Raw genomic sequence first — 27916 nt, 5'->3', positions numbered from 1 at the left:
CCTTTTGTTATTGTAGGGCCGGAGTTGGCGAAGGGCCGAGGGAGCGGGAGCGGGACCGGGGAGAGGAGGAGGAGGAGGAGAGAGCTCAGAGAAGGAGGAAAAAGCTGGGAGTAGGAGGAGAGGGCTCAGAGAAAGCGAGGGAGGTTGAGAGAAAGGGCTGACAGGAGAAGGAGGCTGAGGGAAAGACAGGGGCTGATGGAAGGGCAGGGGGCTGAGGGGAAGGGCTGAGAGAAGAGCAAGGAGCTCAGGGCAGGACAGGGGCCTGAGGGAAAGGCAGAGGACTCAGGGAAGGCCAGGAAGCTCAGGACAGGGCTCTGCAGGCACCACCGTGAGCCGGAGGAGATGCGGCGGGAGCCGGGCCGCGAGTGACGGCAGCGGGGCCGGTGCAGGTGAGTCCAGCCCGAGCCACCCCTGAGGGTCCCCGATGTGTCCCCTCCTCCCTGAAGCGTGTCACCCCCTTCTTAAAGCCTGTCACCCCTCAGAGCCCCTGCGCTGTCCCCATCACCTGCCCGTGGTGTCCCAGGAACATCCCCAGGACGAGTTTTGGGACTGGGATCAGCCGGGGGCTCTGACAGGGCGATGTGGGGTGAGGACGGGGCTGGGTCTGGCCCCACTGAGCCCAGCTTGCCCCAAACCCGGGCTCCGATCCTTCCAGCCTTCCCTGGAGCAGCCTTGGGATGCCGGGAGGGAGAGCAGGACCCCAAATCCCCTCTCCCACCGCTTTTAACCCCAAAACACGAGGCAAGGAGCAGGGATGAGATGCCCGGGATGACCCCAGAGCATGGCGGGGGGTGAGGGTCTCACCTCCCTCAGCATCCCTGGAAGTGTCCCCATACTGAGATGGCATTTGGGGGCATACTGGGGGTGCTGGCAGGACGCTGAGGCTCGGATAAGGAGCAGAGAGCGGCGATTGTTGTGTCTGCCGCCATCCCGAGGATTTTCCAGGCTCTGGCAGGAAAGGGAGAAGCCGAGAGAGACAGAGCGGGGTTAAGGAGCGGCGCCAGGCCGGGCTCTGTTTAGTCTGGGCTCGGCGGCGGCTGCGGGAGCGGCTCCATCGCGGCTGTTCCGTGCCAGCCTGGGCACAGCGCTGTCCCCGAGCGTGTGCCAGCCCCCAACTCTGCCTGGGGACACCCCGAGTGTCCCTGTGAACTGTGCTGGGTCACCTCAGCCCACGCTGGGGACAAACTCCGGCACTGAGGGAGCACAGAACGCAGGCTTGGGGTGACATGGTTTTGTCACCGGTGCCAGCAGCTCGGTGTCCCCTGCAGCAGGGCGACCCTCTGGGGACAAACTCTGTCATTCAGGCTTTGGGTGACATGGCTTTGTCACCGGTGCCAGCAGCTCGGTGTCCCCTGCAGCAGGGCGACCCTCTGGGGACAAACTCTGTCATTCAGGGACCACAGAACTCAGGCTTTGGGTGACATGGTTTTGTCACCGGTGCCAGCAGCTCGGTGTCCCCTGCAGCAGGGTGACCCTCTGGGGACAAACTCTGGCACTGAGAGAGCACAGAACTCAGGCTTTGGGTGACATGGTTTTGTCACCGGTGCCAGCAGCTCGGTGTCCCCTGCAGCAGGGTGACCCTCTGGGGACAAACTCTGGCACTGAGAGAGCACAGAACTCAGGCTTTGGGTGACATGGTTTTGTCACCGGTGCCAGCAGCTCGGTGTCCCCTGCAGCAGGGTGACCCTCTGGGGACAAACTCTGTCATTCAGGCTTTGGGTGACATGGTTTTGTCACCGGTGCCAGCAGCTCGGTGTCCCCTGCAGCAGGGTGACCCTCTGGGGACAAACTCTGTCATTCAGGGACCACAGAACTCAGGCTTGGGGTGACATGGTTTTGTCACCGGTGCCAGCAGCTCGGTGTCCCCTGCAGCAGGGTGACCCTCTGGGGACAAACTCTGTCATTCAGGCTTTGGGTGACATGGTTTTGTCACCAGTGCCAGCAGCTCGGTGTCCCCTGCAGCAGGGTGACCCTCTGGGGACACGCCATGTCTCTGGGCGGCGACAGCGGCCCCGGCATCGTGCACAGCCTGCTGTGCCACCGGCAGGGAGGGGACAGCGAGGCCTTCGCCCGCCGCGCCATCCAGAGCCTGCTGAGGAAGCTCAAGGAGAAGAGGGACGAGCTGGACGCGCTGGTGGCCGCTGTCACCTCCGGAGGGGCGCAGCCCGGCCAGTGTGTCACCGTGCAGAGAACGCTGGACGGGCGGCTCCAGGTACCCCGCGAGGGGGGTTAAACCCCCCCATGGGGACCCCCAGAATAGGGGTAACCCCCTGGGAATGGGGGCTGACCCCTATGGGGACCCCCAGAATAGGGGTAACCCCCTGGGAATGGGGGCTGACCCCTGTGGGGACCCCCGGAATGGGGGTAACCCCTGGGAATGGGGGATGACCCCTATGGAGACCCCCAGAATAGGGGTAACCCCCTGGGAATGGGGGCTGAGCCCCTTGGGGACCCCCAGAATAGGAGTAACCCCCTGGGAATGGGGGCTGACCCCTATGGGGACCCCCAGAATAGGGGTAACCCCCTGGGAATGGGGAATGACCCCTATGGGGACCCCCGGAATGGGGGTAACCCCCCCGGGATGGGGGCTGAGCCCCTTGGGGACCCCCGGGATGGGGGTAACCCCCTGGGAATGGGGGCTGACCCCTGTGGGGACCCCCAGAATAAGGGTAACCTCCTGGGAATGGGGGCTGAGCCCTATGGGGACCCCCAGAATAGGGGTAACCCCCTGGGAATGGGGGCTGACCCCTGTGGGGACCCCCAGAATAGGGGTAACCCCCTGGGAATGGGGAATGACCCCTATGGGGACCCCCGGAATGGGGGTAACCCCCCCCGGGATGGGAGCTGAGCCCCCTGGGGACCCCTGGGATGGGGGCTGAGCCCCCTGGGGACCCCGGTGTTGTCACCCCAGGGGGTTCCCGGTGTGGGGGTTTGGGGGGTCCCAGATCCTCCCCAGGGGTATCTCGCTGTTGTCCCCCCGGGGGGACCCCGACGTTGTCACCCTGAGGGGATCCCAGTGCTGTCACCCCAGGGATATCCCGATATTGTCACCCCGGGGAGGGGTCCCACCCCTCCGTGTCCCCCTCCCCACAGGTGGCCGGCAGGAAGGGTTTCCCTCACGTCATCTACGCGCGGCTCTGGCGCTGGCCCGACCTGCACAAGAACGAGCTCAAACCCGCCCGCTTCTGCCAGTTCGCCTTCGACCTCAAGTGCGACAGCGTCTGCGTCAACCCCTACCACTACGAGCGCGTGGGGACCCCCGGCGGCGGTGAGCGGGACCCCCGAAATGGGGAGGGGTCACCAAGGGTGGGGGGGGGCACCAAGGGGTGGTCACAGCACCGCTGATCCTAATGATAAACCCTTAATCCCTCAAAACCCCACATCGAGATCCCCCCAATCCCCAACACCAGGACCCCCCAAACCCCCAAACCGGGACCCCCAATCCCCAACACCAGGACCCCCCAAACCCCCACACCAGGACCCCCCAATCCCCCACCTAACCCTAACCCTAATCCTAACCCCTAAACTGGGATCCCGGTCACCAAGGGGGGGTCACAGCACCACTGATCCTAATGATAAACCCTTAATCCCCCAAAACCCCACATCGAGATCCCCCCAATCCCCCACACCGGGACCCCCCTAAACTGGGATCCCGGTCACCAAGGGGGGGTCACAGCACCGCTAATCCTGATCCTAAACCCCCCACCCCAACCCTGTCCCGCAGGTCTGAGCATCCCGCGCACAGGTGAGAACCCGGCCCGGAGCCCCCCGAGCCCCCCGGCCACGGGTCCCCGTGTGCCCCCCGTGTCCGGTGTGTGTCCAGTGTCCCCCCCGTGCCCGGTGTGTGTCCCAGTGTCCCTCCACGGTGCCCGGTGCGTGTCCCCAGTGTCCCCCCATGCCCGGTGTGTGTCCCAGTGTCCCTCCACGGTGCCCGGTGTGTGTCCCCCCACGGTGCCCGGTGTGTGTCCCCGTGTCCCCCCCATGCCCGGTGTGTGTCCCAGTGTCCCCCCCATGCCCGGTGTGTGTCCCCAGTGTCCCTCCCATGCCCGGTGTGTGTCCCAGTGTCCCCCCCGTGCCCGGTGTGTGTCCCGGTGTCCCCCCCGTGCCCGGTGTGTGTCCCCAGTGTCCCCCACGGTGCCCGGTGTGTGTCCCCAGTGTCCCCCCGTGCCCGGTGTGTGTCCCCAGTGTCCCCCCACGGTGCCCGGTGTGTGTCCCCAGTGTCCCTCCACGATGCCCGGTGTGTGTCCCCAGTGTCCCCCCACGGTGCCCGGTGTGTGTCCCAGTGTCCCCCCATGCCCGGTGTGTGTCCCAGTGTCCCCCCATGGTCTCCGTGTGTGTCCCAGTATCCTCCCACGGTGCCCGGTGTGTGTCCCCTGCATGCCCGGTGTGTGTCCCCAGTGTCCCCCCCGTGCCCGGTGTGTGTCCCAGTGTCCCCCCGTGCCCGGTGTGTGTCCCCCCCATGCCCGGTGTGTGTCCCAGTGTCCTCCCCATGCCCGGTGTGTGTCCCCAGTGTCCCCCCCATGCCCGGTGTGTCCCCAGTGTCCCCCCCGTGCCCGGTGTGTGTCCCAGTGTCCCCCCATGCCCGGTGTGTGCCCCAGTGTCCCCCCCATGCCCGGTGTGTCCCAGTGTCCCCCCATGCCCGGTGTGTGCCCCAGTGTCCCCCCCATGCCCGGTGTGTGTCCCAGTGTGCCCGGTGTGTGCCCCAGTGTCCCCCCCGTGCCCGGTGTGTCCCCAGTGTCCCCCCCGTGCCCGGTGTGTGTCCCCAGTGTCCCCCCCATGCCCGGTGTGTGTCCCCAGTGTCGCCCCCGTGCCCAGTGTGTGCCCCAGTGTCCCCCCATGGTCTCCGTGTGTGTCCCAGTGCCCCCCCCGTGCCCGGTGTGTGTCCCCCACGGTGCCCGGTGTGTGTCCCCAGTGTCCCCCCCGTGCCCGGTGTGTGTTCCCCCCGTGCCCGGTGTGTGTCCCAGTGTGCCCGGTGTGTGTCCCCAGTGTCCCTCCACGGTGCCCGGTGTGTGTCCCAGTGTCCCTCCCGTGCCCGGTGCGTGTCCCAGTGTCCCCCCCATGCCCGGTGTGTGTCCCAGTGTCCCCCCCCATGCCCGGTGTGTGTCCCCCCCGTGCCCGGTGTGTGTCCCAGTGTGCCCGGTGTGTGTCCCAGTGTCCCCCCACGGTGCCCGGTGTGTGTCCCCGTGCCCCCCCATGCCTGGTGTGTGTCCCCCCACGGTCTCCGTGTGTGTCCCCAGTGTCCCCCCACGGTGCCCGGTGTGTGTCCCCGTGTCCCCCCATGCCCGGTGTGTGTCCCAGTGTCCCCCCCGTGCCCGGCGTGTGTCCCAGTGTCCCCCCACGATGCCCGGTGTGTGTCCCCAGTGTCCCCCCCATGCCCAGTGTGTGTCCCCAGTGTGCCCGGTGTGTGTCCCAGTGTCCCCCCCATGCCCGGTGTGTGTCCCCAGTGTCCCCCCACGGTGCCCGGTGTGTGTTGTCCCCGTGCCCGGTGTGTGTCCCCAGTGTCCCCCCCATGGTCTCCGTGTGTGTCCCAGTGTCCCCCTATGCCCGGTGTGTGTCCCAGTGTCCCCCCACGGTGCCCGGTGTGTGTCCCCCCACGGTGCCCGGTGTGTCCCCAGTGTCGTCCCCATGCCCGGTGTGTGTCCCCAGTGTCCCCCCCCATGCCCGGTGTGTGTCCCAGTGTCCCCCCCGTGCCTGGTGTGTGTCCCCAGTGTCCCCCCCGTGCCCGGTGTGTGTCCCAGTGTCCCCCCCCCATGCCCGGTGTGTGTCCCCGTGCCCCCCCATGCCCGGTGTGTCCCAGTGTCCCCCCCCCATGCCCGGTGCGTCCCCAGTGTCGCCCCCGTGCCCGGTGTGTGTCCCAGTGTCCCCCCATGCCCGGTGTGTGTCCCCGTGCCCCCCCATGCCCGGTGTGTGTCCCAGTGCTCCCCCCGTGCCCGGTGTGTCCCAGTGTCCCCCCCATGCCCGGTGTGTGTCCCCCCCATGCCCGGTGTGTGTCCCAGTGTCCCCCCAGTGCCCGGTGTGTCCCCAGTGTCCCTCCATGATTCCCGGTGTGCCCCCGTGCCCCCCCCATGCCCTGTGTGTCCCCAGTGTCCCCCCACGGTGCCCGGTGTGTGTCCCCAGTGTCCCTCCCATGCCCGGTGTGTGTCCCCCCCATGCCCGGTGTGTGTCCCCCCCATGCCCGGTGTGTCCCAGTGCCCCCCCCATGCCCGGTGTGTGTCCCAGTGTCCCCCCCATGCCCGGTGTGTCCCAGTGTCCCCCCCGTGCCCGCTGTGTGTCCCCCCACGGTCTCCGTGTGTGTCCCCAGTGTCCCCCCCATGCCCTGTGTGCCCCCAGTGTCCCCCTCATGCCCGGTGTGTCCCCGTGCCCCCCCCATGCCCGGTGTGTCCCCAGTGTCGCCGCCGTGCCCGGTGAAGCAGGAGCGTGTCCATGAGTGTGTGGTGCCGATGGAGCTGCCGGAGCTGGGGGGGGAGACCCCCGGGTGCCCCCACCGAGCGCTGCCCCCCCGAGTGCCCCCCCGGAGCTGCCCGGAGCTGCCCCAAGGTGAGACCCCCACACTGAGGGAGTTTGGGGTGTCACACTGAGCCCCCCACTCCACTATATATAAATATATATAAATATTTATGGATATAAATATATAAATATATTTATAATAAGTAAGTATAATATAGATTAAATTTATTATTATTTATTTATTTATTTATATTTATAATTTCTATTTATTATAATTATTTATTATATATTTATTATATATATTTATTATATATTTATTTATAATATTTATATATTTGTAATATTATTTTTATATATATATATTATATATATTTATTGTATATATATTTATTTATATATAATAATAATTTATTATTATTGTATATGTAAATATATACAAATACATAAAATATACATACTATGTTAAAATATATAAATATACATATTACATTAAAATATATAAATATACATATACATATAAAATAAAATATATTAAATATATATAAATATATTTACATACATAAATATATTTACATATATAAATTTTTAAATATATAAATATATAAATATATAAATATGTATATAAATATATAGATATATAAATATATAAAATATATAGACCTATATATAAATATAATATATATAATAATATACATATATAAAAATGTATAAAATATACAAAATATATGAATATATAAATGTATATAAAGCTATATTTAAATATATACATATATTAATATCTAAATATATATAAAAATATATATAAATATATATATAAATATATTAAAAATATGTTAAAATGTTTCTAGAAAAAATAATAAATCAAACCTTCTAAACCATAAAATCAACATCTTCCCCCACAGCGACCCCCCAGGACCCCCAGGCCCACCCCGAGCGCCCCCCAGCACAGAACGGGTACCCCAAACCCCCCCAGCACGGTGAGTATGGGGGTGCCCCACTGCCCCCCAACCCCTTTGGGGGGACCCTCCTCATGTCCCCCCATGTCCCCCCATGTCCCCCCATGTCCCCCTGCAGGTTCCCCGCTGAGCTGGAGCCCTGCCACCACCTACACCCCGACTTTGAGGGGGTCGCAGCCCCCTCCCCACCACCACCCCAGCAGCCAGAGCCACCCCCAGCACTGCTGTAGGTTTGGGTTTGAGGGGCACTGGGTGACACTTTGGGGTGGGATCTTCACTGTGCTGACCCCTCTGTACCCACCCAGGGCCCCCCATGCTGCAGCCCCCCGTGTCCACCCACCCTGGTGAGTGCCCCCCACCCTCTTTAGCACCCATGGGTGCCGTTACCCCCCAAAAAAAACCCCCAATTTCCCCCCGTGTCAGGCCCGGAGTTCTGGTGCTCCATCGCCTACTTCGAGCAGGACGTGCAGGTGGGGGAGATCTTCAAGGTGCCCTCGAGCTGCCCCTCGGTGGTCGTGGATGGATACGTGGATCCCTCGGGGGGCGCTCGGTTCTGCCTGGGGCAGCTCTCCAACGTGCAGCGCTGTGCTGCCAGCGAGAGGGCACGGTGGGCATGGAGGGCACGGGGGGCATTGGGGGCATTGGGGGCATTGCTCTCCAACGTGCAGCGCTGGTCTGCCAGCGAGAGGGCACGGTGGGCATGGGAGGCACACAGAGGGCACGGTGGGCATGGGGGGCACAGGGGGCATTGGGGGCATTGGGGGGTCACAGGGCACGGTGGGCATGGGGGGCACAGGGGGCATGGTGGGCATTGGGGGGTCACGGGGAATGGGGGAGATGGGGGGCATTGGGGGCATTGCTCTCCAACGTGCAGCGCTGCGCTGCCAGCGAGAGGGCACGGTGGGCATGGGGGGCACCAGAGGGCACTGGGGGGCACCGGGGGAATGGGGGACACGGAGAGCGCACGGTGGGTCGGGGGGCACGGGGTCATGGGGGTGATGGGGGGTGAGGGGGAAATGGGGGACATGGGGGGTGAGGAGACACGGGGGACATGGGGGAGATGGGGATCAGGGGGGCACGGGGGGCACAGAGGGGCATAAGGGGGAAGGGGGCATGGGGGGTGAGAGGGGCATAGGGGGAATGGAGGGGCATGGAGGGGATGGGGACAATGGGCACATAGGGGGCATGGGGGAGATGGGGGTCGGGAGGCATGGGGGGCACAGGGGGGTGTGGAGGGCATGGTGGGCATGGGGTGCACTGGAGGGTTAAGGGGGGCACAGAGGGGACGGGGGGCGTTGGGGAGGGTTGGGAATAATGGGGGGAATCAGCTCTGGGAATGGGGCAGGGGGTGTGAAGGATGGGGGGCAAAAAGGGGGATAAAGGGGAAAAGGGGGATATGGGGGAAATAGGGGATAGTTAGGGCAGAAGGAGGAAAAAAGGGGAAAATCAGGAAAAAGGGGGAAAATGGGGTGATGAGGAAAAGAGGGATCCAGAAGAGATAATAAGGGCAGAATAGGAGTGGGTAACACGGGGTAATCGGGGAAAATGTGGGATAATCAGGGCAAAACAGAACCTGGGGCAGGTGGGACTGGGACTCAGGATTCCTGGGGAGTCCTGGGGGGGGCTCGGGGGTCCTGGGGTGCTCAGGGGTCCATGCTGACACATCTCCAGGCTGCACATCGGCCGGGGCGTGCAGCTGGAGCGGCAAGGGAGGTGAAACAGGGGCAGGAACTGGGGGTGGAACAGGGATTTGGGGGGTCCTGGGGGGGCTCAGGGGTCCTGGGGGTCCGTCCTGACGCTCTCTCCAGGCTGCACATCGGCCGGGGCGTGCAGCTGGAGCGCCGCGGAGAGGGCGATGTGTGGATGCGCTGCCGCAGCGAGCACGCCGTGTTCGTGCAGAGCTTCTACCTGGACAGGGAGGCGGGCAGGGCCCCCGGCGACGCCGTGCACAAGGTGTACCCCGGAGCGCACGTCAAGGTGGGCACCCCAGGGCACCCCGAGGGTCCCCAAGGGGCTGGGGGGGGTCTGTGTTTGGATTTTGGGGGGTTCAGGGCAGTGGAAGCGCCCCAGGGATGGAGGGACGCCCCCGACCCTAAATGTGCCCTGCTCAGTGGTGCCCCCGTGTGGTGGAGTTTGGTGTTTGCAGGGGTTTGAGGATGAGGGAAGAGATGGGGGTGTTGGTTTGGTGTTTTAGAAGGTTTGATTTATAAATAAATAAATCTTTATTTTTATTTATTTTAATATTTATATTTATTTTATGTATATTTATTTATTTGTATTTATTATTGATAATTTTGTATTTTTATTTATTTATAAAGCAAACCTTCTAAACCATAATTTTTATAAATAAATATGTATTTGATAGATAAAATTATAATATATATATATAATATAGTACATATTATACATTTATTTATATATTGTATCAAATATATATCTACTATATAGTAGTATAATTATTATATGAATATATACCAAATATAAAATAACATATGATAATGTAATTTATTATATAAATATATAAAATATATAAGATATATAATATATATAATGTAATATATAATATATAACAATATCTATAATATATATAATATATATAATATATATAATATATCGTATATAATGATATATATTAATATAGTATATAGTAGTATATAATAATATACTAATATGTGTAATATAATTTATATATTTATTTATACATTATATCAAATACATATTTATTTATGGATAAATAAATATATATTTGATAAATATATAAATTATTTATTTATTTATATTATATTATATTAAAATTCTATTAAAAAATAGAAGAAAGGAGGTTAGTTAAGAATAGAAAAGGAATGCTGATAAAGGTTTGTGATTGACTGAGACAGTCCAGACAGATTAATTAAAAATAATTAGAATAATTAATTAGAAATAATTCCATGAGACCAATCACAGATCTACTTGTTGCATTTTACAGCAACAGATAATTATCATTTACATTTTCTTTTTGAGGTTTCTCAGCTTCTCAGGAGAAAAAAAATATTAAATAATCTTAAAAAAAAAACTCCTAAAGAAGGGATTTTTGCTGAAACACGTTTGTCCCCTCCGCAGGTGTTTGACCTGCGGCAGTGCCACCGGCAGATGCAGCAGCAGGCGGCCACGGCCCAGGCTGCGGCCACTGCCCAGGCGGCCGCGGTGGCCGGGACCATCCCCGGGGCGGGGTCTGTGGGGGGCATCGCCCCGGCCATCGGTGAGTGACCACGGGGGTGGTCAGTGCCTGTGAGTGACCACAGTGCTGGTCAGTGCCTGTGCTGAACCCCCTGAGTGACCACAGTGGTGACAGGACCCCATGGTGACCACCCCTGAGTGACCACAGTGGGGACAGGACCCCCATGCTGACCGCCACCATCACCCATGAGTGACCCCAGGGCAGGTTGGGACCCCCGTGCTGACCCCTCCCACCATCCATGAGTGACCACAGGGTGGGCTGGGACCCCCATGATGACGCCCCCCACCATCTGTGAGTGACCACAGGGGGGACAGGACCCCCGTGCTGACCCCCTTGGGGCTGTTCCACCACCTGTGAGTGACCACAGGGTGGGCTGGGACCCCCATGAGTGACCCCAGGGCAGGTTGGGACCCCCGTGCTGACCCCTCCCACCATCTGTGAGTGACCACAGTGGGGACAGGACCCCATGCTGACCCCCTCCACCATCTGTGAGAGACCCCAGGGTGGGCTGGGACCCCCATGATGACACCTCCCACCATCTGTGAGTGACCACAGGGGGGACACGACCCCCATGCTGACCCCCCCCACCATCTGTGAGTGACCACAGTGGGGACAGGACCCCCACCATCACCCATGAGTGACCCCAGGGCAGGTTGGGACCCACGTGCTGACCCCTCCCACCATCTGTGAGTGACCACAGCAGGGACAGGACCCTGTGCTGACCCCTCCCACCATCCATGAGTGACCCCAGGGTGGGCTGAGACCCCCATGAGTGACCCCAGGACAAGCTGAGCCCCCCATCCTGACCGTGTTTCCCCCCCAGGGCTGTCGGTGGCCGCGGGGCTCGGCGTGGACGACCTGCGGCGCCTTTGCCTCGTTAGGCTGAGCTTCGTTAAGGGCTGGGGGCCCGACTACCCCCGCGCCAGCATCACCTGCACGCCCTGCTGGATCGAGGTGCACCTGCACCGCGCCCTGCAGCTGCTGGACCACGTCCTGCACGCCCTGCCCGACGCACACGCCTGAATCCCGCGAGAAATGCCAAAAAAAGGAAAAAAAAATGAAGAGAAATGGCAAAAAAACGAAGCAAAATGACCAAAAGTTTGTTTGTTTAACGGTTATTGAATGGATTGGGTCAGGCCTTGTGGCCTGGGTGTAGTGCAGCCCTCAGTGCTGATTTCCACCTCCTGCTTTAACTTTTGTATGAAAATAAACCAAAAAAAGAAAATTTTAAAACAAGGCAAAAGGACCGACACCGTGTTGTTTTTACCATTATTTAGTTATTTAATGGATGGGGTTGGAATCTGTGGCCTGTGACGGACGCTGAGCAGTGCAGATGTGCCGCCCGATGCACTTCCAGATGCGCCTCCCTCTGTGCCTTTTAGGACTACATTTCCCAGCAGCCCCCGCGGCGCGCACCGGAAGCTTCCGCTCCTCCCCCTCATTACGGACTCTGTTTCCCATCAGCCTTCGCGGCGCGCACCGGAAGCGGCCTCTCCCTCTCCTCACGGACTCGGTTTCCCGGCAGCCCCCGCGGGTTAAGATGGCGGCGGGGAGCGGCCCCGGTGCTCGGGAGCTCTTTGCTGAGGGGCTGCTGCAGTTCCTGCGCCCCGCCGTGCGACAGCTCGACCGCCACGTCCACAGCGTCAGGTGCGGGCACCGAGAGCGGCCGGCGGCGGGGCTGGGACGGGCCGGGAGCGGGGCTGGGCGGGCTGCAGGGCTGAGGGGTAGGGAGAGCCGGGGAGGGCAGTTCTGAGGGGATGAAGGGATTTGTGAGGGCGTGAGGGTGAATTTTGGGGCTGAAGGGATTTTGTGGTATGTGAGGGCAAATTTTGGGGATGTAGGAGCACATGAGGGCGAATTTTGGCGCTGAAGAGCTTTGGGGGTTCATGAGGGTGAATTTTGGAGCTGAAGGGATTTTGGGGATACATGAGGATGAATTTGGGGGATGTAGGAGTACATGAGGGCGAATTTTGGAGATTTTGGGGTACGTGAGGGCAAGTTTTGGGGCTGAAGGGCTTTGGGGCTTCATGAGGGTGAATTTTGGCACTGAAGGGATTTGGAGGTACGTGAGGGCGAATTTTGGGGGATTTGGGGGAACATGAGGTGGGCAATTCTTGGTGTTGTTGCCTGGGGGGTGCTGGCCACACATCTCCCATCATTTTATGGGTGAACACAGCCGAATTTAGGGTATAAATCCCAATTTCCCCCATCCCCAGGGAGAGCCAGGTGGAGCTGCGGGAGCACATCGACAGCCTGGCCACAGGTGAGCCCAACCCTGAGTGGGGGTCCCCCCTGTCCCCCCATCATCCCGAAGGGGGCACGGGGGGCTCACGCAGACCCCTCCCCAGAGCTCTGCCGCATCAATGAGGACCAGAAGGTGGCTCTGGACCTCGACCCCTACGTGAAGAAGCTGCTGAACGCCCGGCGCCGCGTGGTGCTGGTCAACAACATCCTGCAGAACGCCCAGGTGAGGGATGAACAAGGAAATTTGGGGGTCTCAGAGCCCCCCAAGGTGCTGACAGATGATTTTTGTGAATTTTTGTGATTTTTTTGTCACGTCCAGGAGAGGCTGAGGAGGCTGAACCACAGCGTGGCCAAGGAGACGGTGAGGAGGAGAGCAATGCTGGAGGCTGGGGGCTACCAGGCCAAGTGACCAAATGACCATCCAGGTGACCATCCAGGTGACCAAGCAGGGCATGATGATGGAGCAGGAATTGTGGAATTGAGGAGCTGTCCCCCCTCCATCACCTGCACATGAGGGATTTGGGACGCTCGGAGCCGCGATCCCGGATTTGGGGGCGCTGGAATAAAAGCGACTGAGAGTTTGTGGTGGTGACCCCACATCCCTGAGGGGCCTTGGGGACAACAGAGGTGCTGCCAGGGGGGTTTGGGTACCCCCAGGTTGGATTTGGGCACCTCCAGGTTGGACTTGGGCACCTCCAGGTTGGATTTGGGCACCTCCAGGTTGGATTTGGGCACCCCTAGGTTGGATTTGGACACCCCCAGGTGGAATTTGGGGAGCCCATGTGGGGTTTGGGCACCTCCAGGTGGAATTTGAGAGGCTCAGGTGGGGTTTGGGCTGCTCCAAATGGGATTTGGACACCCCCAGGTAGGATTTGGGAGGCACAAATGGGGTCTGGGCACCTCCAGGTGGGGTTTGGGCAGCCCCAGGTTGGATTTGGACAACTCCAGGTGAAATTTGGGAAGCCCAGGTAGGGTTTGGGCACCTCCAAATTGGATTTGGGAGGCTCAGGTGGGATTTGAGCAGCTCCAGGTTGGATTTAGGAAGCCCAGGTGAGGTCTGGAAGACTCAGGTGGAGTTTGGGCACCTCCAGGTTGGATTTGGACACCCCCAGGTGGAATTTGGGAAGCCCAGATGGGGTCTGGGCACCTCCAGGTTGAATTTGGAACCTCCCAGGTGGAATTTGAGAGGCTCAGGTGGAATTTGGGGAGCCCATGTGGGGTTTGGGCACCTCCAGGTGGAATTTGAGAGGCTCAGGTGGGGTTTGGGCTGCTCCAAATGGGATTTGGACACCCCCAGGTAGGATTTGGGAGGCACAAATGGGGTCTGGGCACCTCCAGGTGGGATTTGGAACATCCCAGGTGGAATTTGGGAGGCTCAGGTGGAATTTGGGAAGCCCAAGTGGGGTTTGGGCAGCCCCAGGTTGAATTTGGACAACTCCAGGTGAAATTTGGGAAGCCCAGGTGGGGTTTGGGCACCTCCAAATTGAATTTGGGAGGTTCAGGTGGGATTTGAGCATCTCCAGGTTGGATTTAGGAAGCCCAGGTGAGGTCTGGAAGACTCAGGTGGAGTTTGGGCACCTCCAGGTTGAATTTGGAAGATCCCAGGTGGAATTTGAGAGGCTCAGGTGGAATTTGGGAAGCCCAAGTGGGGTTTGGGCACCTCCAGGTTCACTTTGGGCACCTCCAGGTGGAATTTGAGAAGCTCAGGTGGAATTTGAGAAGCCCAAGTGGGGTTTGGGCAGCCCCAGGTTGGATTTGGACAACTCCAGGTGAAATTTGGGAAGCCCAGGTTGGATTTGAAGACCCCCAGGTGGAATTTGGGAAACCCAGATGGGGTCTGGGCACCTCCAGGTTGAATCTGGAACATCCCAGGTGGAATTTTGGAAACCCAGGTGGGATTTGGGAGGCACAGTTGGGATTTGGGCTGCCCCAATTGGGGTCTGGACACCCCCAGGTGTTTCCTTCAAGTTCTGGATCCTTCTCCTGCTGCCCCTCAACCCCACACACACCCGAGCAAACAGCACACTGCTGCAAAGGTGGGAACGCTTTAATGTGCAAGTACAAAACAGGGACAGGGCACAGGGACACTGGGCTGTGTCCCCTCACCTGCTGCAGCTGCCACAGGTGTCACTCCTGCGTCTCCATGCTCTCCTCTTCCTCCCCGGCCGCCGGCTCCTCCTGGTTCTCCTCCTCTTCCTCCCCTTCCTTCTTCTCCGGCGGTTTCTCGTACGCCTTCTCCGACGGCGTCACAATCACCCCGTCCCACGTGGACATCTCAGAGGCCAGGTCTGCCCCACGAGGTGACACTGGGCACCTCCTCGAGGTGACACCAACCCCGTGCCCACCCTGAGACCCCCCCAAACCCCAAACTCACAGCTGGCATCACCCTCCTGCCCCAGGATCTTCCTGTACCCTCCGTGGCTCAGGATGCGCACCAGGGTCTGGGCGGTGTAGCACACCATGTCCTGGTGATGAGGAGGGGGACAATGTGAGGACAGAGAGACCCCCCCAAAAGTGTCCCCTGGCCTTTTGGGGTGCCCTCCTGACCTGCTGCTCCAGCGTCATCACCGTGTGCACGCGGAAGTTGCCGCTCTCGCACGGGTCCGTGATGCCCACGGAGCCGGGCAGGAAGAGCCCGGCCGCCAGGATCTGCAGGCAGCGCCTGCAAAACGGGGGGAAATCGGGGTGAAAAATGGGTCACAAAGGGAAAAAACGGCCCAGGAAATCCCTGATGGAGGAGATGGGTTTGTCACCCATGATAGTCCAGTGGTTTTATAAGGAAAATGGAGTCACAAAGGGAAAACAGCCCAGGAAATCCCTGAGGGAGGAGATGGGTTTGTCACCCGGTCAGCCTGTGAGATTCCAATGGTTTTGTTGGGAAAAATGGAACCTCAAAGGGAAAACCCCACTAGGAATACCTAGCTCCCAGTCAGCCCCTGAGATTCCAATGGTTTTATCAGGAAAAATGGAACCTCAAAGGGAAACCACCACCAGGAAATCCCAGTTGGAGGAGATGGGTTTGTCTGCCATGAGATTCCAGTGGTTTTATAAAGAAAATGGATCATTTCAGGAAAAAACAGCCCAGGAAATCCCAGCTGGATTTATCTCCTAGTCAGCCCATGAGATTCCAATGGTTTTGTCGGGAAAATGGAGCCACAAAGGGAAAACCACCAGGAAATCCCAGCCTGTGAGATTCCAGTGGTTTTATAAGGAAAATGGAACCTCAAAGGGAAAACCCCACCAGGAAATCCCAGTTGGAGGAGCTGGGTTTATCTCCCATGAGATTCCAGTGGTTTTATAAGGAAAATGGAGCCACAAAGGGAAAACAGCCCAAGAAATCCCTGATGGAGGAGATGGGTTTGTCTGCCATGAGATTCCAATGGTTTTGTTGGGAAAAATGGAACCAGAAAGGGAAAACACCACCAGGAAATCCCTGCTGGATATATCTCCCAGTCAGTCCGTGAGATTCCAATGGTTTTGTTGGGAAAATTGAACCACAAATGGAAAACCCCACCAGGATTTAACTCCCACTCAGCCCATGAGATTCCAATGGTTTTATCAGGAAAATTGAACCACAAAGAGAAAACACCACCAGGAAATCCCAGGTGGAGGAGATGGGTTTGTCTCTCAGTCATTCCATGAGATTCCAATGGTTTTGTTGGGAAAATTGAACCACAAATGGAAAACACCACCAGGAAATCCCAGTTGGAAGAGATGGGTTTATCTGCCATGAGATTCCAATGGTTTTGTTGGGAAAAATGGAGTCACAAAGGGAAAACAGCCCAGGAAATCCCTGCTGGAGGAGATGGGTTTATCTCCCATGAGATTCCAGTGGTTTTGTTGGGAAAATGGATCATTTCAGGAAAAAACAGCCCAGGAAATCCCTGATGGAGGAATGGGTTTGTCACCCGGTCAGCCTGTGAGATTCCAATGGTTTTGTTGGGAAAATGGAGCCACAAAGGGAAAACAGCCCAAGAAATCCCTGATGGAGGAGATGGGTTTGTCACCCGGTCAGCCTGTGAGATTCCAATGGTTTTGTTGGGAAAATGGAACCTCAAAGGGAAACCACCACCAGGAAATCCCAGCTGGAGGAGTTGGGTTTGTCTCCCATGAGATTCCAATGGTTTTGTTGGGAAAATGGAACCTCAAAGGGAAAACACCACCAGGAAATCCCTACTGGATATATCTCCCAGTCAGTCTGTGAGATTCCAATGGTTTTGTTGGGAAAATTGAACCACAAATGGAAAACGCCACCAGGAAATCCCTGATGGAGGAGTTGGGTTTATCTCCCAGACATTCCATGAGATTCCAGTGGTTTTGTTGGGAAAATTGAACCACAAATGGAAACCACCACCAGGAAATCCCAGCTGGGTTTATGCCCAGTCAGCCCGTGAGATTCCAATGGTTTTGTCAGGAAAATGGAACCTCAAAGGGAAAACACCACCAGGAAATCCCAGTTGGAAGAGATGGGTTTGTCTCCCAGACATTCCATGAGATTCCAATGGTTTTGTTGGGAAAATGGAGCCACAAATGGAAAACCCCGCCAGGAAATCCCAGTTGGGTTTATGCCCAGTCAGTCTGTGAGATTCCAATGGTTTTGTTGGGAAAATGGAATCACAAATGAAAACCACCACCAGGAAATCCCAGCTGGATTTATCTCCCGTGATATTCCAGTGGTTTTATCAGGAAAAACGCTTTTATCCCACGAGGGGAACCTGTGGGATGGAAACCCCACAGACCTGTAGGCGATGTTGAGGGCCAGGGGCTGCCGGGTGGGGTTGTTCATCACGGCGTAGTGACCCTGCAGAGGGAATGGAGAGGAATTAGGAGATTCCCAGAATCCCAGCTCCTGTTGGGATCAGGATCAGGATCAGGATCAGGATCAGGATCAGGATCAGGATCAGGATCAGAAGGTGGCCCCACCAGCAGGTCCAGGATCCAGGGGGTGAGCGGTTCGAAGCCGGGGAAGCGAATCCTCAGGTCCTTGAGCAGCCGGATCAGAACCTTCACCCTGGAGAGAGGCAGGAGCAGCTCAGGCCCACACCTGGAACTGCTCTGGGATCTTGGGAATGGGATTGGGGATCCAGATCGAGGATCGGGACCCAGAATCAGCATCTGGACCCAGAATCAGCATCTGGACCCAGAATCAGCATCTGGATCCAGAACAAGGATTGCTATCTAGAACCAGGTTTAGGATCTAGAACCAGGATTTGGATCCAGAACTCGCATTAGGATCCAGAAGGAGAATCTGGATTCAGACCCACATTGAGAATCTGGACCCAGAACTAAGATCTGCACTCAACAGGAGGGTTCAGACCCACACTGAGAATTCAGATCCAGGAGGATCTGGACCCAGATTGATGATCTGGACCCAGAAGGTGGATCTCGACCCAGAACTATGATTTGGATCCAGAAGGAGAATCTGGACCCAGAATGAAGATTCAGACCCATAACTAAGATCTGGACCCAGATTGAGGATTCAGACCCAGAAGGAGAATCTTAATCCAGATTGAGGATCTTAATCCAGACTGAGGATCTGGACCCAGAACAATGATCTGGACCCAGAATCAGCATCTGGATCCAGAACAAGGATTGGTATCTAGAACCGGGTTTAGGATCTAGTACCAGGATTTGGATCCAGAACCAGGATTTGGATCCAGAAGGAGAATCTGGATTCAGACCCACACTGAGAATCTGGACCCAGAACTAAGATCTGGACTCAACAGGAGGGTTCAGACCCACACTGAGAATTCAGATCCAGGAGGATCTGGACCCAGACTGAGGATCTGGACCCAGATTGATGATCTGGACCCAGAAGGAGGATCTGGACCCAGATTTTGGATTCAGACCCAGAAGGCGAATCTGGACCCAGAACTATGATTTGGATCCAGAAGGAGAATCTGGACCCAGATTGAAGATTCAGACCCAGAACTAAGATCTGGACCCAGATTGAAGATCTATATCCAGGACTGAGGATTCAGACCCAGATTGGAGACCTGGACCCAGATTGAAGATTTGGATCCAGAACGAGGATCCGGATCCAGAATGAAGATCTGGACCCATAACTAAGATCTGGACCCAGATTGAGGATTCAGACCCAGAAGGAGAATCTTAATCCAGATTGAGGATCTGTAACCAGACTGAGGATCTGGACCCAGATTGAGGATTCAGACCCAGATTTAGGATCTGGACCTAGAATGAGGATTTGGATCCAGACTGAGGATTCAGACCCAAAATGAGGATCCAGACCCAGATTGAGGATCTGGACCCCAGACTGAGGATCCAGACCCTGATTAAGGATCTGGACCCAGAATGAGAATCCAGATCCAGAAGGAAGATCTATACCCAGACTGAGGATCTGGACCCAGAATAAAGATTTGGACCCACATTGAGGATTCAGACCCAGATTGAGAATCTGGACCCAGAAGGAGGATCTGGACCCAGATTGAAGATTCAGACCCAGAAGGAGAATCTTAATCCAGATTGAGGATCTGGACCCAGAAGGAGGATCTGGATTCAGACCCACATTGAGAATCTGGACCCAGAATGAAGATCTGAACCCAGAAGGACAATCTGTAACCAGACTGAGGATCTGGACCCAGATTTAGGATTTGGATTCAGACCCAAAATGAGGATCCGGACCCAGACTGAGGATCCAGACCCAGATTGAGGATCCAGCCCCATCCCCATGATCCATCCCCATCGCAGCCGTCACTCACGTGGACTGCGACGCGTTCTCCTCGAACCACCGCGCGTGCCGGATGGCGGCCAGGGCGCTCTGCAGCACCTTGATGTCCACTGCAAGGAGCAAAACCCCAGTGCTCCCAGTGCTCCCAGTATTCCCAGTGCCCGCAATGTTCCCAATGCTCCCAGTGCCCCCAGTGTTCCCAGTGTTCCCAATGCCCCCAGTGCCCCCAGTATTCCCAGTGCTCCCAGTGTTCCCACTGCTCCCAGTATTCCCAGCGTTCCCAGTGCTCCCAGTATTCCCAGTGTTCCCAGTGTTCCCACTGATCCCAGTGTTCCCAGTGCCCCAGTGTTCCCAGTGTTCCCAGTGTTCCCAGTATTCCCAGTGCTCCCAGTATTCCCAATGTCCCCAGTGCCCCCAGTGCCCCCAGTGCTCCCAGTGCCCCCAGTGTTCCCAGTGCTCCCACTGCTCCCAGTGCCCCCAATGCTCCCAGTGCCCCCAATGCTCCCAGTGCTCCCAGTATTCCCAATGCTCCCAGTATTCCCAATGCTCCCAGTGTCCCCAGTGTTCCCAGTGCCCCAAATGTTCCCACTGCTCCCACTGCTCCCAGTATTCCCAGTGCTCCCAATGCCCCCAGTATTCCCAATGCTCCCAGTGCCCCCAGTGCCCCCAGTGCTCCCAATGCCCCCAGTGTTCCCAATGCTCCCAGTGCTCCCAATGCTCCCAGTGCCCCCACTGCTCCCAGCGCTCCCAGTGCCCCCAATGTTCCCAGTATTCCCAGTGCCCCCAGTCCTTCCCAATGCTCCCAGTGTTCCCAGTGCCCCCAGTGCTCCCAGTGTTCCCAATGCTCCCAGTGTTCCCAGTATTCCCAGTGTTCCCAGTATTCCCAGTGCTCCCAGCGTTCCCAGTGCTCCCAGTGCTCCCAGTGCTCCCAATGCTCCCAGTGCTCCCAGTGTTCCCAGTGTTCCCAGTGCTCCCAGTGCCCCCAGTATTCCCAGTGCTCCCAGTGCCCCCAGTGCTCCCAGTATTCCCAGTATTCCCAGTGCTCCCAGTGCCCCCAGTGTTCCCAGTGTTCTGAGTAATCCCAGTGCCCCCAATGCTCCCAGTGCTCCCAGTATTCCCAGTGCCCCCAGTGTTCCCAGTGCTCCCAGTGTTCCCAGTATTCCCAATGCTCCCAGTGCTCCCACTGATCCCAGTATTCCCAGTGCTCCCAGTGCTCCCAGTGCCCCCAGTGTTCCAAGTGTTCCCAGTGCTCCCAGTGTTCCCAATGCCCCCAATGCTCCCAGTATTCCCAATGCTCCCAGTGCTCCCAGTATTCCCAGTGTTCCCAATGCCCCCAGTGTTCCCAATGCTCCCAGTGCTCCCAGTGACCCCAGTGTTCCCAGTGTTCCCAATGCTCCCAGTGTTCCCATTGCCCCCAGTATTCCCAATGCTCCCAATGCCCCCAGTGCCCCCAGTGTTCCCAGTGTTCCGTGTTCCCAATGCTCCCAATGTTCCCAGTGCTCCCAGTGCTCCCAGTGCCCCCAGTGTTCCCAGTGTTCCCAGTGCCCTGAGTGCTCCCAGTCCTTCCCAGTGCCCCCAGTGTTCCCAGTGCTCCCAGTGCTCCCAGTATTCCCAGTGCCCACAATGTTCCCAATGCTCCCAGTGCTCCCAGTGTTCCCACTGATCCCAGTATTCCCAATGCTCCCAGTGTTCCCAATGCTCCCAGTATTCCCAGTGCTCCCAGTGCTCCCAGTACTTCCAGTGTCCCCAGTGTTCCCAGTTCCCCATCCCAATGCTCCCAGTTTCCCCAGTGTTCCCAGTGCTCCCAGTGCCCCCAGTGCCCGCAGTGCCCCGGGCAGGGGCAGGGCTGGGTACCCACGGTGCAGCTCCGGGTCCAGCTTGCGCAGGTTGGGCGGCACCGTGGTGATCAGGATCTTCACCGTGGCGTCGGCCGAGCTGATCTCAAAGCCGGTCTCGTTGGTCAGCATGGTCAGCACTGCGGGAGAGAGCGGCAATGGGGGCTGGAGAAACCAGGAATGGTGTCACAGTCCCAAAATTCACCTGTCACAATCCCAAACATTTACCTGTTAAAATCCCAAAATTTACCTTTGAAAATCCCAACATTTACCTGTTAAAAACCCAAATTTTACATGGTAAAATCCCAAATTTTATCTGTCAGAATCCCAAAATTTACCTCTTACAATCCCCAGTTTTACCTGTTAAAATCCCAAATTTTACTGGTTAAAATCCCAAATTTTACCTGTCACAATCCCCAAATTTATGTGTTACAATCCCAAAATTTACCCATTAAAATCCCAAAATTTACCTCTTAACAATCCCCAATTTTACCTGTCACAATCCCAAAATTTACCTGTTACAATCCACACATTTACCTGTTAAATCCCAAAATTTACGTCTTACAGTCCCAAAATTTACCCATTAAAATCCCAAAATTTACCTGTTAAAAACCCAAATTTTACATGGTAAAATCCCAAATTTTATCTGTCAGAATCCCAAAATTTACCTCTTACAATCCCCAGTTTTACCTGTTAAAATCCCAAATTTTACAGGTTAAAATCCCAAATTTTACCTGCCACAATCCCAAAATTTATGTGTTACAATCCCCAAATTTTACCTGGGATAATCCCAACATTTACCTCTTACAATCCCAAAATTTACCCATTAAAATCCCAAAATTTACCTGTTATAATCCCAAAATTTACTTGTGACAATACCAAAATTTACCTTTGACAATCCCAACATTTACCTTTGAAAATCCCAACATTTACCTGTTAAAAACCCAAATTTTACCTGTTAAAATCCCAAATTTTACCTGTCACAATCCCCAAATTTGTCTTACAATCCCCAAACTTTACCTGTGATAATCCCAACATTTACCTCTTACAATCCCAAATTTTACCCATTAAAATCCCAAAATTTACCTGTTATAATCCCAAAATTTACCTCTTTAAAAATCTTTAAAAAATCCTAAAAAATATATATTTAAAAATCTTTAAAAAATCTTAAAAATATATATATTTAAAAATCTTTAAAAGTCTTTAAAAAATCTTAAGAATATATATATTTAAAAATCTTTAAAAAATCTTAAAAATAATATATTCAAAAATCTTTAAAAAATCTTAAAAAATATATTTAAAAATCTTTAAAAAAATCTTAAAAAATATATTTAAAAATCTTTAAAAAAATCTTTAAAAAATATACTTAAAAATCTTTTAAAAATCTTTAAAAAATATACTTAAAAATCTTTAGAAAATATTAAAAAATATTTAAAAATATTTTAAAATTTTTAAAAATTTTTAAAAACCAGGGCTCACCTTCGCTGGGGTCCTGCGCTCTCAGGCTCTCCACCACCTTGTTCCCCAAGGCTGCCACGGCTTCCACTGGGAAAGGAGAGGAGGATGAGGAGGAGGATGAGGAGGAGGATGAGGATGAGGAGGGTTTGGAGGAAGGCCTGGCCCGAGGGTGCCCCGGGCCCACACTCACGGGTGGGCAGGATCTTCAGGATCACCACCAGGTCGGCCACGTTGTGCCCCGTGGTCATGGTGCCCTTCTTGTAGGAGCCCACCTGGCGAACCTCCTCGATTTGCTGGGGGGAAAGAAGCCAAAATCCCAGAAATTCAACCCAAAATTCAACCCAAAATCCCAGAAATTCAACCCAAAATCCTCAAAAATTCAACCCAAAAATTCAACCCAAAATTCAACCCAAAATCCAAAAAATTCAACCGAAAATTCCAGAAATTCAACCCAAAATTCAACCCAAAATTCCAAAACTTCAACCCAAAATTCAACGAAAAATCCTCAAAAATTCAACCAAAAATCCCAAAAATTCAACCCAAAACTCAACCCAAAATTCCAAAAATTCAACCCAGAATTCAACCCAAAATCCTCAAAATTCAACCCAAAATCCTCAAAAATTCAACCCAAAATTCAACCCAAAATTCAACCCAAAATCCTCAAAAATTCAACCCAAAATTCACCCAAAAATCCCAGAAATTCAACCCAAAATTCAACGAAAAATCCTCAAAAATTCAACCCAAAATTCAACCCAAAATCCTCAAAAATTCAACCCAAAATCCTCAAAAATTCAACCCAAAATTCAACCCAAAATCCCAGAAATTCAACCCAAAATCCTCAAAAATTCAACCCAAAATTCAACCAAAAATCCTCAAAAATTCAATCCAAAACTCAATCCAAAATCCCAAAACTTCAACCCAAAATTCAACCCAAACTTCAACCCAAAATCCCAGAAATTCAACCCAAAATTCAACCCAAAATCCTCAAAAATTCAACCCAAAATCCCAAAGGTCAACCCAAAATTCAACGAAAAATCCCAGAAATTCAACTGAAAATTCAACCCAAAATCCTCAAAAATTCAACCCAAAATCCTCAAATATTCAACCCAAAATTCAACCCAAAATCCTCAAAAATTCAACCCAAAATCCTCAAATATTCAACCCAAAATTCAACCCAAAATCCTCAAAAATTCAACCCAAAACTCAACCCAAAATTCCAAAAATTCAACCCAAACTTCAACCCAAAATCCCAAAAATTCAACCCAAAATCCCAAAAATTCAAGCCAAAATTCAACCAAAAATCCTCAAAAATTCAACCCAAAATCCTCAAAAATTCAACCCAAAATTCAACGAAAAATCCCAGAAATTCAACCGAAAATTCAACCCAAAATCCTCAAAAATTCAACCAAAAATCCCAAAAATTCAACCCAAAATTCAACCCAAAATCCCCAAAAATTCAACCCAAAACTCAACCAAAAATCCCAGAAATTCAATCAACCCAAAATTCAACCCAAACTTCAACTCAAAATCCCAAAAATTCAACCCAAAATTCAACCCAAAATCCCAAAACTTCAACCCAGAATCCCAAAAATTCAACCCAAACTTCAACCCGAAATCCTCAAAAATTCAACCCAAAATTTCAACCCAAAAATTCAACCCAAAATCCTAAAAATTCAACCCAAATTCCACCCAGGACAATGAGAATTTCCCATTCCCCCCTCTCTGGATTTTTCCCAATTTCTGCACTCACCACCTCGAACGTTCCCGGTGCCACAATTAAATTATCGATGACGTTGTTGATCTTGGTCACCAGGGACAGGATGGAAGCCTGGAAAAGAAAATTATCCGGGAAAAATCCCATTTACACAGACTAAATCCACTTTATTTCCCCAAAAAAATTCATTAATTCCAGAAAATATTCCATTTTTAGGTTATTCCTCTAGGAGTTTGGGTTCTCCAAACCCCAAATTTTGGGGATTTTGGGCTCAATTCCCCAGGAAAAATCCCATTTTCAGAGCACAAAATCCACGTTATTTCCAGAAAATATTTAATTTTTAGGTTATTCATGAAGGACTTTGGGTTCTCCAAACCCCAAATTTTGGGCTCAATTCCCCAGGAATAATCCCATTTACAGAGCACTAAATCCACATTATTCCCCAAAAATCTCCTTCAAGGTGCTAATACCAGAAAATAATTAATTTTTAGGTTATTCCTGAAGAAGTTTGGGTTCTCCAAACCCCAAATTTTGGGAATTTTGGGCTCAATTATCAAGGAATAATCCCATTTACAAAGCACAAAATCCACATTATTTCCCCAAAAAAATTTATTAATTCCAGAAAATAATTAATTTTTAGGTGATTCCTGAGGAAGTTTGGGTTCTCCAAACCCCAAATTTTGGGGATTTTGAGCTCAATTCCCCAGGAATAATCCCATTTACAGAGCACAAAATCCACATTATTTCCAGAAAATATTTAATTTTTAGGTTATTCCTGAAGAAGTTTGGGTTCCCCAAACCCCAAATTTTGAGGCTTTTAGGTGGATTTTCAGCTCAATCCCCCAGGAATAATCCCATTTACACAGCACAAATTCCCCAAAAATTCATTTTTAGGTTATTCCTGAGGAAGTTTGGGTTCCCCAAACCCCAAATTTTGGGGATTTTGGGGTTTTTTGGGGGATTTTGGGGTTTTTTTGGGCCCAGCACCTGCTCAGCCGCGGTGGGAGCCAGGTCCTGGTTCCTCTTGAGCAGCGCCTCGCTGAACGCTGACTCGTCTGCCGCGGGTTTGACGCGGGGAAATGCCATCTCACACTGCAAAAATGAGAAAATTCTGATTTTATAATGCAGGGAAACGCCATCTCACACTGGGAAAGGAGAAAAATCTGATATTATAATGCAGGGAAAAGCCATCTCACACTGGAACAGGAGAAAATTCCCACCTGGAATTCATTAAATTCTCCCCATCTCACACTGGGAAAAGGACAAAAATCCTATTTTCCCAATTCATGGAATTCTCCCCATTTCACACTGAATGAAACAGGAGAAAATTCTGATTTTATAATTCAGGGAATTCCATCTCACACTGAAACAGGAGAAAATTCCCACCAGGAATTCATTAAATTCTCCCCATTTCACACTGGAAAAAGGAGAAAATTCCAATTTTCTAATTCATGGAATTCCATCTCACACTGGAAAATGACAAAATTCCCATTTTTCCAATTAATGGAATTCCATCTCACACTGAAACGGGACAAAATTCTCATTTTCCAATTCCATCTCACACTGGAAAAAGGAGAAAAATCCAATTTTATAATTCCATCTCACACTGGGAAAGGAGAAAAATCCGATTTTATAATTCATGGAATTCCATCTCACACTGCAAAAAGGCAAAATTCACATTTTATAATTCAGGGAAAAGCCATCTCACACTGGGAAAGGGGAAAAATCTGATTTTATAATTCATGGAAAAGCCATCTCACACTGCAAAAAGGGGAAAAATCTGATTTTATAGTTCAGGGAAACACCATCTCACACTGGGAAAGGGGAAAATTCTGATTTTATAATTCAGGGAATTCCATCTCACACTGGGAAAGGCAAAATTCACATTTTATAATTCAGGGAATTCCATCTCACACTGAAAACGGGACAAAATTCACATTTTCCAATTCCATTTCACACTGAAAAAGGAGAAAATTCCCATTTCCCAATTCCATCTCACACTGGAACAGGAGAAAATTCACGGAAAATTCCCAGTAAATCCCGGAAAATTCACGGAAAATCCCGGGAAATCCCGTTAATTCCCGGTGTCACTCACCACATAGAAGTCGAAGGGGATGTGGGGCACAAAGGGCCGGAACCTGCAGAGGATAAAAAATCCCGAAATCACTCCCGGAGCCTCCGGGACCCCCGCCCGCCCCTCCGGGACCCCCGCCCGCCGCTCCCGCCCCACCGGGGCCGCCCCGGGACTCGCCTGGAACCGAAGCGGCCGCCGCGGCCGCGGCCTCGATCGCCCCTGCGGGAGAGAGAACGGGAGCGGCGCTGAGTGAGGGCACCGAGCACCGGCAGCGATTCAACTGTGCCGGTTCTGCCTTCCCGGTGCTGCCCGGTCCCTCCCGATGCTCCCCGGTCCCTTCCCGGTGCTTCCCAGCCCCTTCCCGGTTCCTCCCCGGTGCTCCCCCGCTCCTTTCCCGCTCCTTTCCCCGTCCCCTCCCGGTGCTCCCCGGTCCCTTCCAGGTCCCCTCCCGGTGCTTCCCAGCCCCTTCCCGGTTCCTCCCCGGTGCTCCCCCGTCCTTTCCCGCTCCTTTCCCCGTCCCCTCCCGGTGCTCCCCGGTCCCTTTAAGGCTCCGCCCACCCCCGGTTTCGCTGCTGCTCTCCCCCATCCCCGGTTCCCTTTGGTGCCGCCCCTCCCGGTGCTCCATTCCCGGCCCCATCCCCGGTTCCCCTTGGTTCGCCCCGTTCCCCACCCCGCGCTCCCGTGGCCCCCCAAGTCCCGGTCGCTCCCGGTGCCCGTCCCCCCCCACGGTCCTCGTGATTCCTCCAGGCTCGGTTCTCCCTCCACTTCCCCCCTTCCTCCCCTAATCCCGGTATCCCCCCGGTCTCGGTGCCGGTATCCCCCCGGTATCCCCCGGTCCCACCTCATGTCGCCGCCGCCGTTCCCGACAATGAAACGCCGCTCGCAGACCCCGCAGCAACCCGCCCGCTCATTGGCCGCCGCTCTCCCTCATCCCGCCCCTGGCGGGCGCTTCTCCAGCAGCCATTGGTGAGGCGGCGCGTCAATCAGAGCGGGAGGTGGCCAATGGCGGCGCGCGCCGAGGCGGCCGCTGGAGGGGGCGCGGAGCTCATGAATGGAGCGCACGCGCCGCGGGTATAAACCGTGCGGCAGGCGTCGGTTCGCGGCAGCAGAGTGGCGCAGCGGGAGCGTGCTGGGCCCATAACCCAGAGGTCGATGGATCGAAACCATCCTCTGCTAGCACAACTTTTTCCTTCCACACAAGGTTCGTTTTGCCAGTTATTATTTTCTTTATTCGCTGCGTTGGATTCTTAACGCTTCCCTCATGCTCGCCCAGGCTTGTCTGG

At 53.8% G+C, this 27916-nt stretch overlaps 3 protein-coding genes and 1 non-coding gene across 7 annotated transcripts; 3 read left to right on the top strand and 1 right to left on the bottom strand.

Moving 5' to 3' along the window:
* Positions 1 to 13: 13 nt before the first annotated feature.
* On the top strand, positions 14 to 11884 carry LOC141725706 (mothers against decapentaplegic homolog 4-like). Of its 4 annotated transcripts, XM_074529726.1 has the most exons (12): positions 15 to 389; positions 1963 to 2212; positions 3094 to 3268; positions 3725 to 3745; positions 6388 to 6537; positions 7350 to 7424; positions 7522 to 7629; positions 7709 to 7747; positions 7827 to 8010; positions 9212 to 9380; positions 10503 to 10641; positions 11444 to 11884. In XM_074529726.1, exons 2-12 carry the CDS (start codon positions 1988 to 1990, stop codon positions 11641 to 11643), a joined length of 1485 nt encoding a protein of 494 aa, XP_074385827.1. In that variant the 5' UTR covers positions 15 to 389; positions 1963 to 1987; the 3' UTR covers positions 11644 to 11884. The 4 variants fall into 4 exon arrangements, with proteins under 4 accessions (XP_074385828.1, XP_074385827.1, XP_074385829.1 ...); XM_074529727.1 differs by lacking the exon at positions 3725 to 3745 and having other exon boundaries at positions 14 to 389; XM_074529728.1 differs by lacking the exon at positions 7522 to 7629.
* A 224-nt stretch (positions 11885 to 12108) lies between these two features.
* Positions 12109 to 13452, top strand: SNAPIN (SNAP associated protein). Its single transcript, XM_074529731.1, has 4 exons — positions 12109 to 12267; positions 12837 to 12883; positions 12969 to 13087; positions 13184 to 13452. The coding sequence occupies exons 1-4, from the start codon at positions 12161 to 12163 to the stop codon at positions 13271 to 13273; spliced, it is 363 nt and encodes a 120-aa protein (XP_074385832.1). The 5' UTR covers positions 12109 to 12160; the 3' UTR covers positions 13274 to 13452.
* A 1444-nt stretch (positions 13453 to 14896) lies between these two features.
* ILF2 (interleukin enhancer binding factor 2) lies at positions 14897 to 27585 on the bottom strand. The gene is made up of 14 exons (XM_074529730.1): positions 27475 to 27585; positions 26811 to 26852; positions 26655 to 26697; positions 25547 to 25651; positions 24596 to 24673; positions 23036 to 23138; positions 22867 to 22932; positions 21411 to 21527; positions 19584 to 19662; positions 17788 to 17875; positions 17604 to 17665; positions 15412 to 15526; positions 15239 to 15329; positions 14897 to 15152 (listed from the first exon to the last, which is right to left on the bottom strand). Exons 1-14 carry the CDS (start codon positions 27477 to 27479, stop codon positions 14992 to 14994), a joined length of 1155 nt encoding a protein of 384 aa, XP_074385831.1. The 5' UTR covers positions 27480 to 27585; the 3' UTR covers positions 14897 to 14991.
* Positions 27586 to 27737: 152 nt separating this feature from the next.
* On the top strand, positions 27738 to 27809 carry TRNAM-CAU (transfer RNA methionine (anticodon CAU)). The gene has a single exon. It is a non-coding gene; the product is annotated as a tRNA-Met (tRNA).
* The last annotated feature ends 107 nt before the right edge of the window (positions 27810 to 27916 follow it).

The sequence above is a fragment of the Zonotrichia albicollis genome, chromosome 30 (assembly GCF_047830755.1).
Source record: "Zonotrichia albicollis isolate bZonAlb1 chromosome 30, bZonAlb1.hap1, whole genome shotgun sequence".
Lineage (NCBI taxonomy): Eukaryota > Metazoa > Chordata > Aves > Passeriformes > Passerellidae > Zonotrichia > Zonotrichia albicollis.
The sequence above is the reverse complement of the archived record's forward strand: the minus strand, read 5'-3'. Positions and strand labels throughout refer to the sequence as shown.

Excerpts from the sequence above, each read along its gene's own strand:
- LOC141725706 (XM_074529726.1), top strand. The coding sequence starts at position 1,988 with ATGTCTCTGGGCGGCGACAGCGGCCCCGGCATCGTGCACAGCCTGCTG. Across the intron at positions 3,746-6,387 it reads TCTGAGCATCCCGCGCACAG|TGTCGCCGCCGTGCCCGGTG; the intron begins GTGAGAACCCGG and ends GTGTGTCCCCAG. Across the intron at positions 7,748-7,826 it reads CCCCGTGTCCACCCACCCTG|GCCCGGAGTTCTGGTGCTCC; the intron begins GTGAGTGCCCCC and ends CCCCCGTGTCAG.
- SNAPIN (XM_074529731.1), top strand. The coding sequence starts at position 12,161 with ATGGCGGCGGGGAGCGGCCCCGGTGCTCGGGAGCTCTTTGCTGAGGGG. Across the intron at positions 12,884-12,968 it reads CATCGACAGCCTGGCCACAG|AGCTCTGCCGCATCAATGAG; the intron begins GTGAGCCCAACC and ends ACCCCTCCCCAG. Across the intron at positions 13,088-13,183 it reads ACATCCTGCAGAACGCCCAG|GAGAGGCTGAGGAGGCTGAA; the intron begins GTGAGGGATGAA and ends TGTCACGTCCAG.
- ILF2 (XM_074529730.1), bottom strand. Across the intron at positions 17,666-17,787 it reads CCTGGATCCTGGACCTGCTG|GGTCACTACGCCGTGATGAA; the intron begins GTGGGGCCACCT and ends TTCCCTCTGCAG. Across the intron at positions 15,527-17,603 it reads GCCCTCAACATCGCCTACAG|GCGCTGCCTGCAGATCCTGG; the intron begins GTCTGTGGGGTT and ends CCCGTTTTGCAG.